A 12,602-nucleotide genomic window follows, 5' to 3' on the forward strand; every position below is an offset into this window, starting at 1 on the left:
TTTAGGACTGATCCCACAGAGATCGGGCCTAAACTGGCAGTCAGACATCCCTTTCGCAATCTGGGACCGCTGGCTCCTAACTGCTCACCTGCTTGCCTGCCTGACCACCCCTAACTGCCTCTGCCTCCTGCCTGATTGCCCCTAACCCCTCTGCCTGCCTGCCTGATCGCCCCTAACTGCCCTCCCCTGCCGCCCTAATCTCGCACCCAACTGCTCTCCCCTGCTGGCCTGATCTCGACCCCAACTACCTCTGCCTGCCTGATCACCCCTAACTGCCCTCCCCTGCTGGCCTGATCTCGCCCCCAACTGCCCTCCCCTGCTGGCCTGGTTGCCCCCAACTGCCTTCCCCTGCTAGCCTGATCTTGCCCCCAGCTGCCCTCCCCTGCCAGCCTGATCTCATCCCCAACTGCCCTCCCCTGCCAGCCTGATTGCCCCTAACTGCCTCTGCCTTGGCCCCCACCACCATGGCTTTGTCTGGAAGGAAGTCAGACGTCCGGAAGATGGCCGGTTGACCCGGTCTAATTAGCATATCACCCTTTTATTAGTATAGATATTATTTAGTAACAAATTGTTGCATGTAGATTTGTGGTTTGAGTTATTATCTGTTCTAAAAAAGAATATCAAATATCTTCTGGATGTAGCCTGTTTTTTTTTTGGTTTTTTTTTGTTTTTTTCTGGGTGCATGTATAATCCAAACCTAAGCCTCTGTCAAAAATAATAGTGCCCTGCTTGTTTACTGAATAGCACCTAATAGGCATAGACATTCTCGGTTGTCATTGTTTGAGTTTTTTTCTTTTTGTGTCTCATATATACATAATATCATTTACCCAGGAGGTTCTAGAAAAGTGGGAAATGTCTATATGATTCTGGACTATCCCTTGTTTCACCTTAGTAAAGCTTGCCCTTTGCATTTTCACTTGTCTGTTTGGGAGGCAGCACTGCTCCTAAGCCTGCTTGAATGATGGGAAGTCAGACTGCTGGAAAGCTCAACAATTTTCTTTTCTGCCTTTAGAAAAACTTGTAATTAAAAACAAAATGTGGCCATAGTTTATTTTTAGAAGAATTTCATTTGTTATATATATTTTTCCTCTAATTCTTCTATATGGGTTAGGATAGCATTTTTGTTTTATTTCCAAACTAGATTTTTCTATTTTAATTAAAATTTTTAACCTTGAATAGCTTTCTAATAGTGCCTGAACAGAGGAAAATATGCATCTAGTTGTCAAAGTGGCAAAAACTTAAAAATATATCATTTAAGTCTGTTTACTTTTGAATCAGAATATGATGTTTGAACCCGGCTGGTGTAGCTCTGTGGTTGAGCATCGACCTATACATCAGGAGGTTGCCAGTTGGATTCCCAGTCAGAGCACATGCCTGGATTGTGGGCTCCCCAGCAGGGGGCGTGCAGGAAGGGACATAGGGACATATTTTATGATCCATTTACTTTTTTTTTTTGAGGATTTACTTTTTAAGATATGCTTTTATTGATTTGTGAGAGGGGGGAGAGAGAGAGAAACATCAATGAGAGAGAAACATCAGTGGGAGGCCTCCTGCATGCCCCCTACTGGGGATCAAGCCCACAACCAGGGCATGTGCCCTGCCCTGGAATCAAACCAGTGACCTCTTGGTGCATGGGATGATGCTCAACCAACTGAGCCACATGACCAGGACTTATGATCTATTTCTATGAGGTACCTAGAATAGTCTTAACCAAAAGACAGAAAGTAGAAAAGTGATGACCTAGGGGGCCAGGGGGAAGAGAACAATGGGGTCATTATTGTTTAATAGGTATGGAATTTGAGTTTGAGATGATGAAACATTCAGGAGAATGGACAGTGTTCATGGTTGCACAGCAGTGTGAATGTATTTAATGCTGCTGAACTATACACTTAAAAATGGTTAATAGGGAAAATTTTATGCTAGGTATATTTTACCAGGATTTAAAAAAGTAAACCAGTGAGATGCACCTATGAAAAAACAGTGGTACAATCTGAATGTACAGGCAGGATGATGTCTTTTTGCTGTTATTTTCTTTTCATTTTTACCTTTTTATTTACTAGCTACTTATTTAAAATTTACTAGATAAATTGTATCTAATATAGTCATTCTTAAGTCTTAGAGTTATTTCTTAGAGTTACTGTAGATATTTATATGTTATAGATTACTACCATAGGCCAATTTGGAACAGAAGATTCTAAGTACACTTCCCTGTAGATTCTGTCTTAAGGAGGGGCATTCTTTATTAATTAATGTTTTTGGCCTTTTGTCCTACTTTAACTTTTGACATCTCTAATTCGTGCAGTAAATATTTATTGTGTGCCTACTATAATGTTGGGGGCATTGGGACTGTAGCAGTGAACCAAACACAAATATTCCTGTCTTAATGGAGCTTACATTCTAATGTTCTTCATTTCCTTATTGTAAAGAAGTTTTTGTTTCATGAAAATCATTTGAGAATTTTTCAGCAACTTTGATTAAACCATAGGCATGTAGTACCACACTCCCTAAATCAGGAGCTGATGTCTATACTCATTAGTCCTAATGTGTCTTTCTTCTTGCAATCTCCATAGGTTAATATCATTCTCTACAGAACAGATTATCATTATTATTATTATTATTAAATGCCCAACAGACATTTTAAGTTAAAGTTCAGACTTATAATATAGAGCTTATTTGACTGATAGATTATATGTATTTATTTTTTTAAATGGTTCAGTTACCATGCTGTTTTAACTTCATAGAGACTGTCCATGTTACACCTATATTTGATGCTGTTATTTCTGACTTTAATGAATCTTTTTTTTGCCATTTATGTAATGAATATGATTTTGGAAAGTTATTTAAATTGTATATAAAATAGAGTGGTACTACTTCCTGTAAAGCAACGAGTGCTTTTCCTTATACTAGCGTTAGTTCCCCTTTTCTTTTCTTTTCTTTTCTTTTCTATCACATTCTAGTTGTTTCTTTATAAAAGAGGACCTTATGTTCTTTTGAATCCACAATAATATCCAACAGCTTGTTTATAGTATTAATACCATCTATTCCAGTGATGGCGAACCTATGACATGCGTGTCAAAGGTGACACGCGAGCTCATTTTTTTGGTTGAGTTTTCTTTGTTAAATGGCATTTAAATATATAAAATAAATATCAAAAATATAAGTCTTTGTTTTACTATGGTTGCAAATATCAAAAAATTTCTGTATGTGACATAGCACCAGAGTTAAGTTAGGGTTTTTCAAAATGCTGACACGCCGAGCTCAAAAGGTTCGCCATCACTGATCTATTCCATTCTGGAGCATGCCTCCCACACCATCATTCTCTATAGTCTCTAGGATCACTGTTATGTTCTCTTACCTACATGGAGCCTGTTATCTTGAGCTTCAGTGATTAAATATCACTTCCTTTAACCAGAATATTTCCCTTTGTATATATACCCCAGCCTAGTAGTTCTACTTGATTTACTGATCAGAAGACATAACCTTAAATGAGCAGTATGAAAAAAGATGCAGTTAGACACACAAAAGCAGCTGAAAAAGAGTATCAAAACAATTTTACCAGCAAAAGAAAACAGAAGCTTAGGAAAGCAAGAAATGGCTAGAGGGTCTATACTGCAAAGGAGGAAAAGATGAATTCTTACCAGTGTTCTCTTTTCATTTATCTTATGTTTTCTTTCTGAGTACTTTTCCTGGGGGGAAAACAGTGACGGCTTTCACACTAATCCAATTGAGGCTTTACCTAGCCCAATATTCCCTCCCAAACTCTTCTCTCCGAAGTTCAGGGCCCAACCTACATAAGGATAGGCTTGAGGGAGTTGACAGTGGTAGGATCACCAGTCAACCAGCATTATACTTAAGCTTGTACTTTATTGCACTTTATCACCAAAATCTGTTCTGACTGATCTCCAGACCTTCCCCACTTTTCCATTTCTTTTTTTTTTTTCTTTTTTTTTTTTTAATATATTTTATTGATTTTTCACAGAGAGGAAGGGAGAAAGATAGTTAGAAACATCGATGAAAGAGAAACATCGATCAGCTGTCTCCTGCACATCTCCTACTGGGGATATGCCCGCAACCCAGGTACATGCCCTTGACCGGAATCGAACCTGGGACCCTTCAGTCCGCAGGCCGATGCTCTATCCACTGAGCCAAACCGGTTTCGGCCCATTTCTTGATCCCCATCATCTCCTCATGTAATATTTCCTTAACAGATTTCCTGTCTATAATCTCCTTTTAGTCTTTTATGTACAACTGCTAGAATGTTCCTCAAATACTGTTTCTTATCATGCCATTCTTATTTTCATGGTATCGTAATGGCCCCTGTTGTTCATCAAATGAAAATTTCTATTTGACTTTTAAAGATCTGTTGCCGCCATGAATATTTTTGTAAGTAGTTATAAAAATACTCACTTTTTAAACCTCTACTTTAGCCTCATATAGAGGGCAGATTATGTCTTTGTCTTGGTATTCATCATTGCAACTAATCTAGTACATAGTAGATTTTCAAAACATGAGAGAGCAGTTGAGAAGTCCTAATTGACCAATCAAGGTATACAGTAGAACTGAGTTGATTATGCTCTCAGAACAATTTAATTATTTTTATAAAGTTGATTGATATTTTTAAGTTAAAGTTGCTTGAAATACTAAGTACCCTAAATAGTATGGCATTTGGTTACATTGTTCTTTTATTTGGAGGAAATTATAGAAAGAGTGTACTTAGATTTGTGTTGCTTATTCCAGGCATTTATGCTATAAGCTGTACTTAAAGTAATGATCTCATAAGAAAATTTTAAACATCTTAACCTTTAGCCTTTGATTTGTGTGGAATATTCAAAATAATGCAGAGAACATGGTTGTTTTTCCTTAAAATTCAAAAATTTATTTTAATAGTAAATAAATACGGTTTTACAAATTTTCATTTCAGTTACTTTTGCCAAGAGTAAGTTATTTGACGTTGGTAACTGACAAAGTGAAAAAGCACTTTCAGAAGGTTATGAGACAAGAAGACATTAGTGAGATATGGTTTGAACATGAAGGCACGCCACTGAAATGGTGAGTGAATTTTTCTGCATTATTAAACATTGAGTATATGCTAACCGTAAGAAGGTATAGTGCCCTGAAGCAATTTTTAAAACCTTCTGTAAAGAAAGAAATCACTGGCTTAGCTCACATAACTCAGTAAATTTTAAGCTATTATTAGACTATTTTATTGAAAATATTTCTGCCTCCCATTTGGATTCATGGGAGATTAGATTTGTATATTTTTAATAGATTTTTATATGCTATAATAATATATTTGTTTATGGCTTGTTGTTTTTTCAAATATATTTAAAACCCCTTTATAAATAAGTCACTCTGTGACACTTCAACTTTGTTTCTATCTCTAAAATCTTTACAGATCTTTATATATAAGCATGATTATCTCCAATGGCATCTTTCAAACTGATGGCCACATTTAGTTGATCAGTATGCCATAAGCACATTTTATCTAGCCTTGGTTTAGTATTTAAAGTATATTGATTTCCTTTTTATGTGAAAAATAATTTTGGCATTATATTATTTTTTAAGAGTTATATTGAAAATAAATCCTGAATCTGTGTTTATCCATATACAGATGATTTATTTTATACTTCCTCTATTATTGGGAGTTTTGTTTGTTGTGCTTCCAAACAAATTTAATGAAACCGGAGAAATTGCAGAGAGAAGAATATGAAAAAATGGTTATAAGTGTTGAAATGCTGCCAAGTGCATACAAACTGAATCAAAATTTAAATGAAATATGAAGAGTAGAAACAGGTTAAAAATGGACTTGTTCTCTGAATATGAGACTATTAAAATGAGTTTTAAAAGTGACTTAAATAAAAGGAAGCTGGTAGGTGTTTAATAAGTGTGGCTGAATTCAAGGATTGTTTAGAACAAGGAGTGAACTTTTGGAATTCATCTTGTGCTCATGAGTAAATTTTTTCGTAATAGTTTAGAAATATATAGGATGATATTTCATGTTGTTACTGGTCACATATCTGCCATTTTGAGGTGGTTCTGGGACAGGATGACAAAGTTCCTTAAATTTTTTTAAAAACCAAAACAATACTGACCTTGCCCTGGCTGGTGTGGCTCAATTGGTTGGAGCATTGTCCCATGCACTGAAAGGCCACAGGTTTGATTCCCAGTCAGGGCACATACCTGGGTTGCAGGTTCGGGGCACGTGTTGGAGGCCCCGATTGATATTTCTCTCTCACATTGATGTTTCATGTTTCTCTCTCCTTCTCTCCCTCTCTCCCTTCCTTTCTCTCTAAAATCAGAGGAAACATATCCTCGGGTGAGGATTAAAAAAACCCCACACAAAACCAGTACTGAGCTTCATGATCATATATCAGATTCATGACTCTTGAATAGTTCTAGACCTCAGGCAAGATAGATAAATTAGTGTTTTTTTCTGGGTATTTTTATTTCTCAGAAGAATTGGAGGTTTTGGAATGGGAAGGTGGCTTAAAAGAAGTATAAGAGAAACAAGGATCAGGAGAGTAGTGGGAAAGGAGAGATGGGGAAAGATTGTAGGTGAATAATAATAAGACATAGCTATGTTCTTGACAGATCTATCTATATTCTAATTTAATATTGTAATTGCATTGTTTATGTGTATTTGTTATAGATTATTGTAAGAATCTGTGTGACACCAGGCTTTGCTATTTTAACCATTGTAGAGCAGGATTTCCCAACAAAGGCCCTATTGACACTTTGACCTGGATAATTCTTTGTTGGGGAGAGCTACCCTGAACATTGTAGGATTTTTAGCATCAGCTCTTGCCTCTACCTACTAGCACCAATATTCCCTCTAGTCATGATAATAGTGCTCTTCGTGGGATGTAAAACCACTCCCCAATTGAGAAATCCTAGAAAAGATGGGAAACCTCAGTTTAGCTTTTATAGTAAATGATGATTGTTATCACCCTTCAGATGCTGTTTTAATCTGTCTTGTGTGGAGGCTATTTTTGTATTTGATATGGTTTGTATTCTATTGGTTTGTATTCTACATATGCTATCAAGTAATATTTGGTCCCATATATCACTGTTACTACAGAGTAATATTTTTGGCATAAATATATCATGTTCCTACTTTGTCAGTATTTGTCCCTTTGAATGTCTTTCATTAAACAGTGAAATTATTTCCCCTTTTAGAGAGCTTATATGAAAGTAATTGTGTTCATGGATCTTTGTTCATTTTAGTTTTGGGGGTGTTAACTTTTTATGTATGCTACCACTTGCATAGTTATGTCTTGTCTTGCTATAAGCTCATTGTATTTAATTGCTTTAGGTACACTTTCCTTTAGTATGGTTAAGTACTCCATATAAGGAATGAATAATTTTCAGAGGCGTGAGTGTAATCCAGGACTTCTGAGCTAAGTCTTGATCTTTTCTCTCTTTGTTCCCAACAATAGCAGTTTTTTCCTGTGTTAAAAGAATTATCTTCCTGGAAATAGGCTATCAGTAACTACCTGGCATTTAATTAAGCAGTAAGTCTCATAGGATAGGGTAATCATTGTGCTGCTACCACTGAAGCTTTCTATGATGTGGGCTTTGGAGACCATACAAGTATCTTAAGAGTAGAGGTGCATTTATTTGAGTAGGATGATAGCATCTTTCTTATACTTGACAAGAGGCCCAATGCACAAAATTGTGCATGAGTAGGGTCCCTAGGCCTAGCTGGAGATCAGGGCTGATCTGTGGGGCAATGGGGTTTGGGGGGACTGCTGGTACCCACCTTGGCTGGCCTGGCGCCGCCCGCTCACTGGCCCCGCCTCCTGCCACCACTGCTGGTTGCCTCCCTCTGCGGGGTGACTGGCAGAGTGATTGGGGTGGGGGGGCCCATTGGCACCGCCTTGGCTGGCCTAGGGCCTGCGGGCAGGGGGCAGCTCCTCATTGAGCGTCTGCCCCCTGGTGGTTAGTGCACGTCATAGCGACCGGTTGTTCCACTGGTGGTTCTGCTGTTCTGTCTATTTGCATATTAGGCTTTTATTATATAGGATTATTTGGAGTTTTAAATAAATTCAAGTGAGAAAGTAAATTAAACACCAGTTTAGACAATTTATTTTAAAAAAGAAAGAACATTTATTCCTTTTCCCTTTACAAATTCTTTTCCTATTTGTACTTATTGTTTTTATAATTGTTTAAATATCTGCATGAGATGCTTAAGCTGGGGCTTTGTACCTTAAGCAGTAGCATGTAAGATATGCTAAGTCAATGTTTGTTTAAGGAATGGATGAATTTAAATTAGTTTCTTTTATTGAGAAAACTGAGAAAGCTAAAAATAAATAAAATAACTTGTGCAAATAAGCAAGTAGGACCAGATTTTGAGAGTTTTAGTTCAGGGCTGTTTCTACCACACCTCCTGATATTCTATTTGTCAGTTGTTGTTTTCTCCAGTTCTATGTATTTTTTTCTAATTGTTTATGTTAATTTGTCCAGATTAGAATAGCAGAATATTTAAGAGCAGTGTCATACACTTAACGAGTACTTAATATGTTGTTGATTTGTAGAGAGATTCCAAGGAGGTTTTATCTGATTGGTGCTTTAGCTTCTACAGTCCTTTAACTTTTTAAAATCACTTGGGAAGAGGAAAGGGCTGATCTAACTCAAATGTAAGGCTCTTGGTTGTTTTTTTTGGAGTGATTTGAGTTGATTAGTCAGCAGAGGGTGCTCTAACATTGCATTTTAAAGAGTGAAGTTTCTTGTACCATAACTCAAATGTTCAAAATTTGTTTGTTACTTTTATATTACTTATTTTAAGAGAATAGTTCTTCTAAAGAATACTTCATAGTATACCCTAACACTGGTTTAGATTTTAGGCCTTCAGATACAAAACTTAGAAAAGCTTCTCTTTTCGTCAACTATAAAACAAGTCTTTCTAATGGGATATTATTTTGTGTAAATTGACTTATTTTCAGGAAAGTAAGAAATTGAAGCTACCTTTTGAATTAAAAAAAGTAAGAAATTGAAAGTAAGAAATTGAAACTACCTTTTGAATTAAAAAAAGAAGCAAATATTAATGTTGATTTTAAGCATAGATGTAGTAGAATGACCCAGAACTTAATAGTGTACCTAGGTGATTTCAAAAGTAAATTTTAACAAAATAACTTTTAACACCTTAATCATAAATGTTATGAAGGCACTTCTCCATTCTAATCATTTTTCTCAGGTTGTAAATTTCTAGAATTTTATAAATTATTCTGTAAACTAGATATTTGAAATGTGGATTACTTATAGCATTTTATACATGCAATAGTCCGTTGGTTATTGGTTATTTTTGTACATTTTTGTGCATAAGAATAGGCTTAGAAAGCTGTAAAACACAGTGCTAGTCTACAGTTGTTTGTGCCATGGATAAAGGCAAAATTGATTGCAATCATTAAATTACTTTGGTTTTCATTTGAGTTACACCTTTTTTTTTTTATTCAGTGAATGCAGCAAACTTATGAACAGGCTGCATTTATTTCAGTGAAATGGAGTGGGACAATAGTTCTCTAGTATGTGGGGAAGATTGCTGTCAGTGCTGATTTTAGACTACTGGTTTGCTGTCTGACTACAGATGTTTAGACTAGAATGAGCACCCTTGGCTGGCTTCAGAGCATATCCACTATTGCTATGCTGTGAGCCAGTTGTGTATATGTATGTTAGCACTAATGAAAGGGTAAAGAAGAAACAACCTTATGCAAAGAAAAATGAAAATATTAATTTATTTTGAAAATTGGATTTAGAAAAAACAAGAGCAGTTTAAGGAAGAGAAAGAAAATGAATAAAATGTGAAAATAGACCTAACACTAAGTATTCTGGTGCAACCATTTTTTTAGGGCAATATAGATTGAACCTTTAGCTAGTTGGATCCTCTTCTGATATATATTCCAGGTTAAAATCCTCACCACTTCCTTTGCTATTTAATTTAGGTTAGATTGGCAGTAGTAACAATGGCTACATTATGATTTACTTATAGTTACAGCGTATTGTGGTTTCTATTTTGTGGGTTAGGAACCTCTTGACAAAACTATCTAGAATATCTGTTTAGAGGAGTTGTGCAAGTTTGTACTTTTGAAGTCCTTGATGTAAATCAGATTATAGTGTAAGAAATTTAGTACCTTTAATGTTTGCTAGTTCTGTTTTCCTTTAGAGATTTTATTGCATATTAATAGGTTCATTAGAAAGAAATAATCTTAGAATCAATTAAGATAGTGTATTTTTTTTGAGTTAGTATTCTCGCATCAGAATCATTCTGACATAAACATCTGCTTTGAGCCACATATGAACGATATACTTTTACAATAGAAATAAGTAGTTTTGGCCTAGCTGGTTTGGCTTAGCTAGAGCGTCGGCATACGGACTGAAGAGTCCCAGGTTCGATTCCAGTCAAGGACACATGCACGGGTTGCGGGCATGATCCCCAGTGCGGGGGGGGGGGGGGGGGGGTTGCAGGAGGCAGCCAATCAATGATTCTCTCTCATCATGGATGTTTCTATTTTTCTCTTCCTCTCCCTTCCTCTGAAATCAATAAAAAGATATTTTTTAAGGAAAGAAATAAGTAATTATTTTATTCTTAAGTTTTTATATTTTTAGAATTCTTGTTTATATTAATACAGTGGGGCCTTGACTTACGAGTGTCCTGACTAACGAGGTTTTTGAGATACCAGCTGTCTCTCGGCCGATTTTTTGCATTGAGTTGACAGAGTAATTTGAGTTAACAAGCTCCTTAATGAGCTCGGTCTCGGAACGAATTAAACTCGTAAGTCAAGGCCGACTGTACTTCATCTGTATTTAAATATAAATTAGAGGAAACCAAGATGGCAGCATAGGTAAACACTGGAAATTGCTGCCTTGCACTACCACTTCAAAAATACAACTAAAAGACAAAACGGACATCATCCAGAACCACAGGAAGGCTGGCTGAGTGGAAATTCTACAACTAGAAGGAAAGAGAAAAGCACACTGAGACTCAGATGAGGTGCAGAAGTAAAGTGCAGAGGTATGGAGGCCCACGTGGAAAGGGCTGGCAACTGAGGATGCGGTTGTTTTTTCCAATCGGGAGGGAGTCTCAAGCTCCTGACTGCTCTGAACTCCAGTTCTGGGCAAGTCTCTGGGGACCCAGACTCATACGGGGAGAAACTGGACTGTCTGGCATTGGTCGGAACTTGAGGGAGGCTTTCTCTCAGAGGTGCTTGCAGCGATTACCAGGACATTGAGACGCGGGGCCTCTTAGGGTAGGACTGAGGATCAGTCCTAGCTGCTTGCTCTGTCCTGTTGATTCCCTGAGACCCCTCCCCACCCAAGCTGTGTGAAGAGGCTTTTGCATATGAAATGCCTGGACCTTTGCAATCTGAAAATTACCTAACAAACTGCAGCTGGGTCAGAGAGACCCAGAACTTCCAAAAGAAGGCCCAAGGCCCCTCAGCAGTTTGCATTGCTTCACAGCTGGGCCTCATCTGGGAACCTCCAAACCCCAAACAAAGAAGAGGAATCTGCAGATCTCTTCATAGCTCCTGCTGGGTAGCCTCAGGCAGAGGCTAAATTAGCACCTCTGTAGAGATCCAAGAGCCAGTGTACTCAGTGGTCAGAGTGGGACCATCCAGATTACAACTCCTCAGATCCATAAGGGACACACTCAGGGGGCAGACTCTGTGAGCACCAAAGCCCCACTGAAGCAAGTCTTGCCCCATAAGGGTATCTCCAGCACAGAAGTTCTCCCACCGTAGACACAGCTGATTCTCACAGCCAATTGGCCTGGAGGTCAATTCCTCCCAGTAATACCTTCAACAATCAAGGCATAACTACAACAAGACTGTGCACAAAGCCCACAAAGGGGTGCATCAAGAGTGTCCACCTCAGGTAATTGGGGAGGCTGAGTCACTGGGCCCTATAGGACACCTAGCACAGAAAGCCACTCTGTCAACACAGTGAAGCATAAAAAATGCGGAGACAAAGAAACAGGTCACAAATGACAGAAATGGAGGAAAGCAAACTACTGGATATAGAGTTCAAAACCACAGTTATAAGGTTTTTCAAGAATTTTCTAGAAACTGCCGATAAATTTAGTGAGACCCTCCAGAAATCTAGTGAGACCCTCGAGGATATGAAAAAGGACCAACTAGAAATTAAGCATACACCGACTGAAATAAAGAATATTATACAGAGTTCCAACAGCAGACTAGAGGATCCCAAGAATCAAGTCAACGATTTGAAATACGAAGAAGCAAAAAACACCCAACCAGAAAAGCAAAAAGAAAAAGAATCCAAAAATATGAAGATAGTTTAAGGAGCCTCTGGGACAACTTCAAGCGTACCAACATTCGAATTATGGGGGTGCCAGAAGAAGAGAGAGAGAACAAGATATTGAAAACCTATTTGAAGAAATAATGACAGAAAACTCCCCTACCTGGTGAAAGAAATAGACTCACAAGTCCAGGAAGCTCAGAGAACCCCAAACAAAAGGAATCCAAAGAGGACCACACCAAGACACATCATAATTAAAATGCAAAGGGCAAAAGACAAAGAGAGAATCTTAAAAGCAGCAAGAGAAAGACAGTCAGTTACCTACAAGGGAATACCCATATGACCGTCAG

The 12,602-nt window shown here is 37.7% G+C and overlaps 1 protein-coding gene across 3 annotated transcripts in view; it reads left to right on the top strand.

Annotated features, from left to right (window-relative positions):
* ATG5 (autophagy related 5) overlaps positions 1-12,602 on the top strand; it is a 116,978-nt gene that overhangs the window by 12,531 nt on the left and 91,845 nt on the right. For 2 of the 3 annotated variants that reach the window (XM_036316883.1, XM_036316882.1), the window contains exon 3: positions 4,922-5,049. The exons of the other annotated variant lie outside the window; for it this stretch is intronic. In XM_036316883.1, the coding sequence (XP_036172776.1) occupies positions 4,922-5,049 (128 nt within the window). The remainder of the gene's footprint in view (positions 1-4,921; positions 5,050-12,602) is intronic. 3 annotated transcript variants of the gene reach the window in all.

This window comes from Myotis myotis, unplaced genomic scaffold, assembly GCF_014108235.1.
Source record: "Myotis myotis isolate mMyoMyo1 unplaced genomic scaffold, mMyoMyo1.p scaffold_m19_p_7, whole genome shotgun sequence".
NCBI classification, from domain to species: Eukaryota; Metazoa; Chordata; class Mammalia; order Chiroptera; family Vespertilionidae; genus Myotis; species Myotis myotis.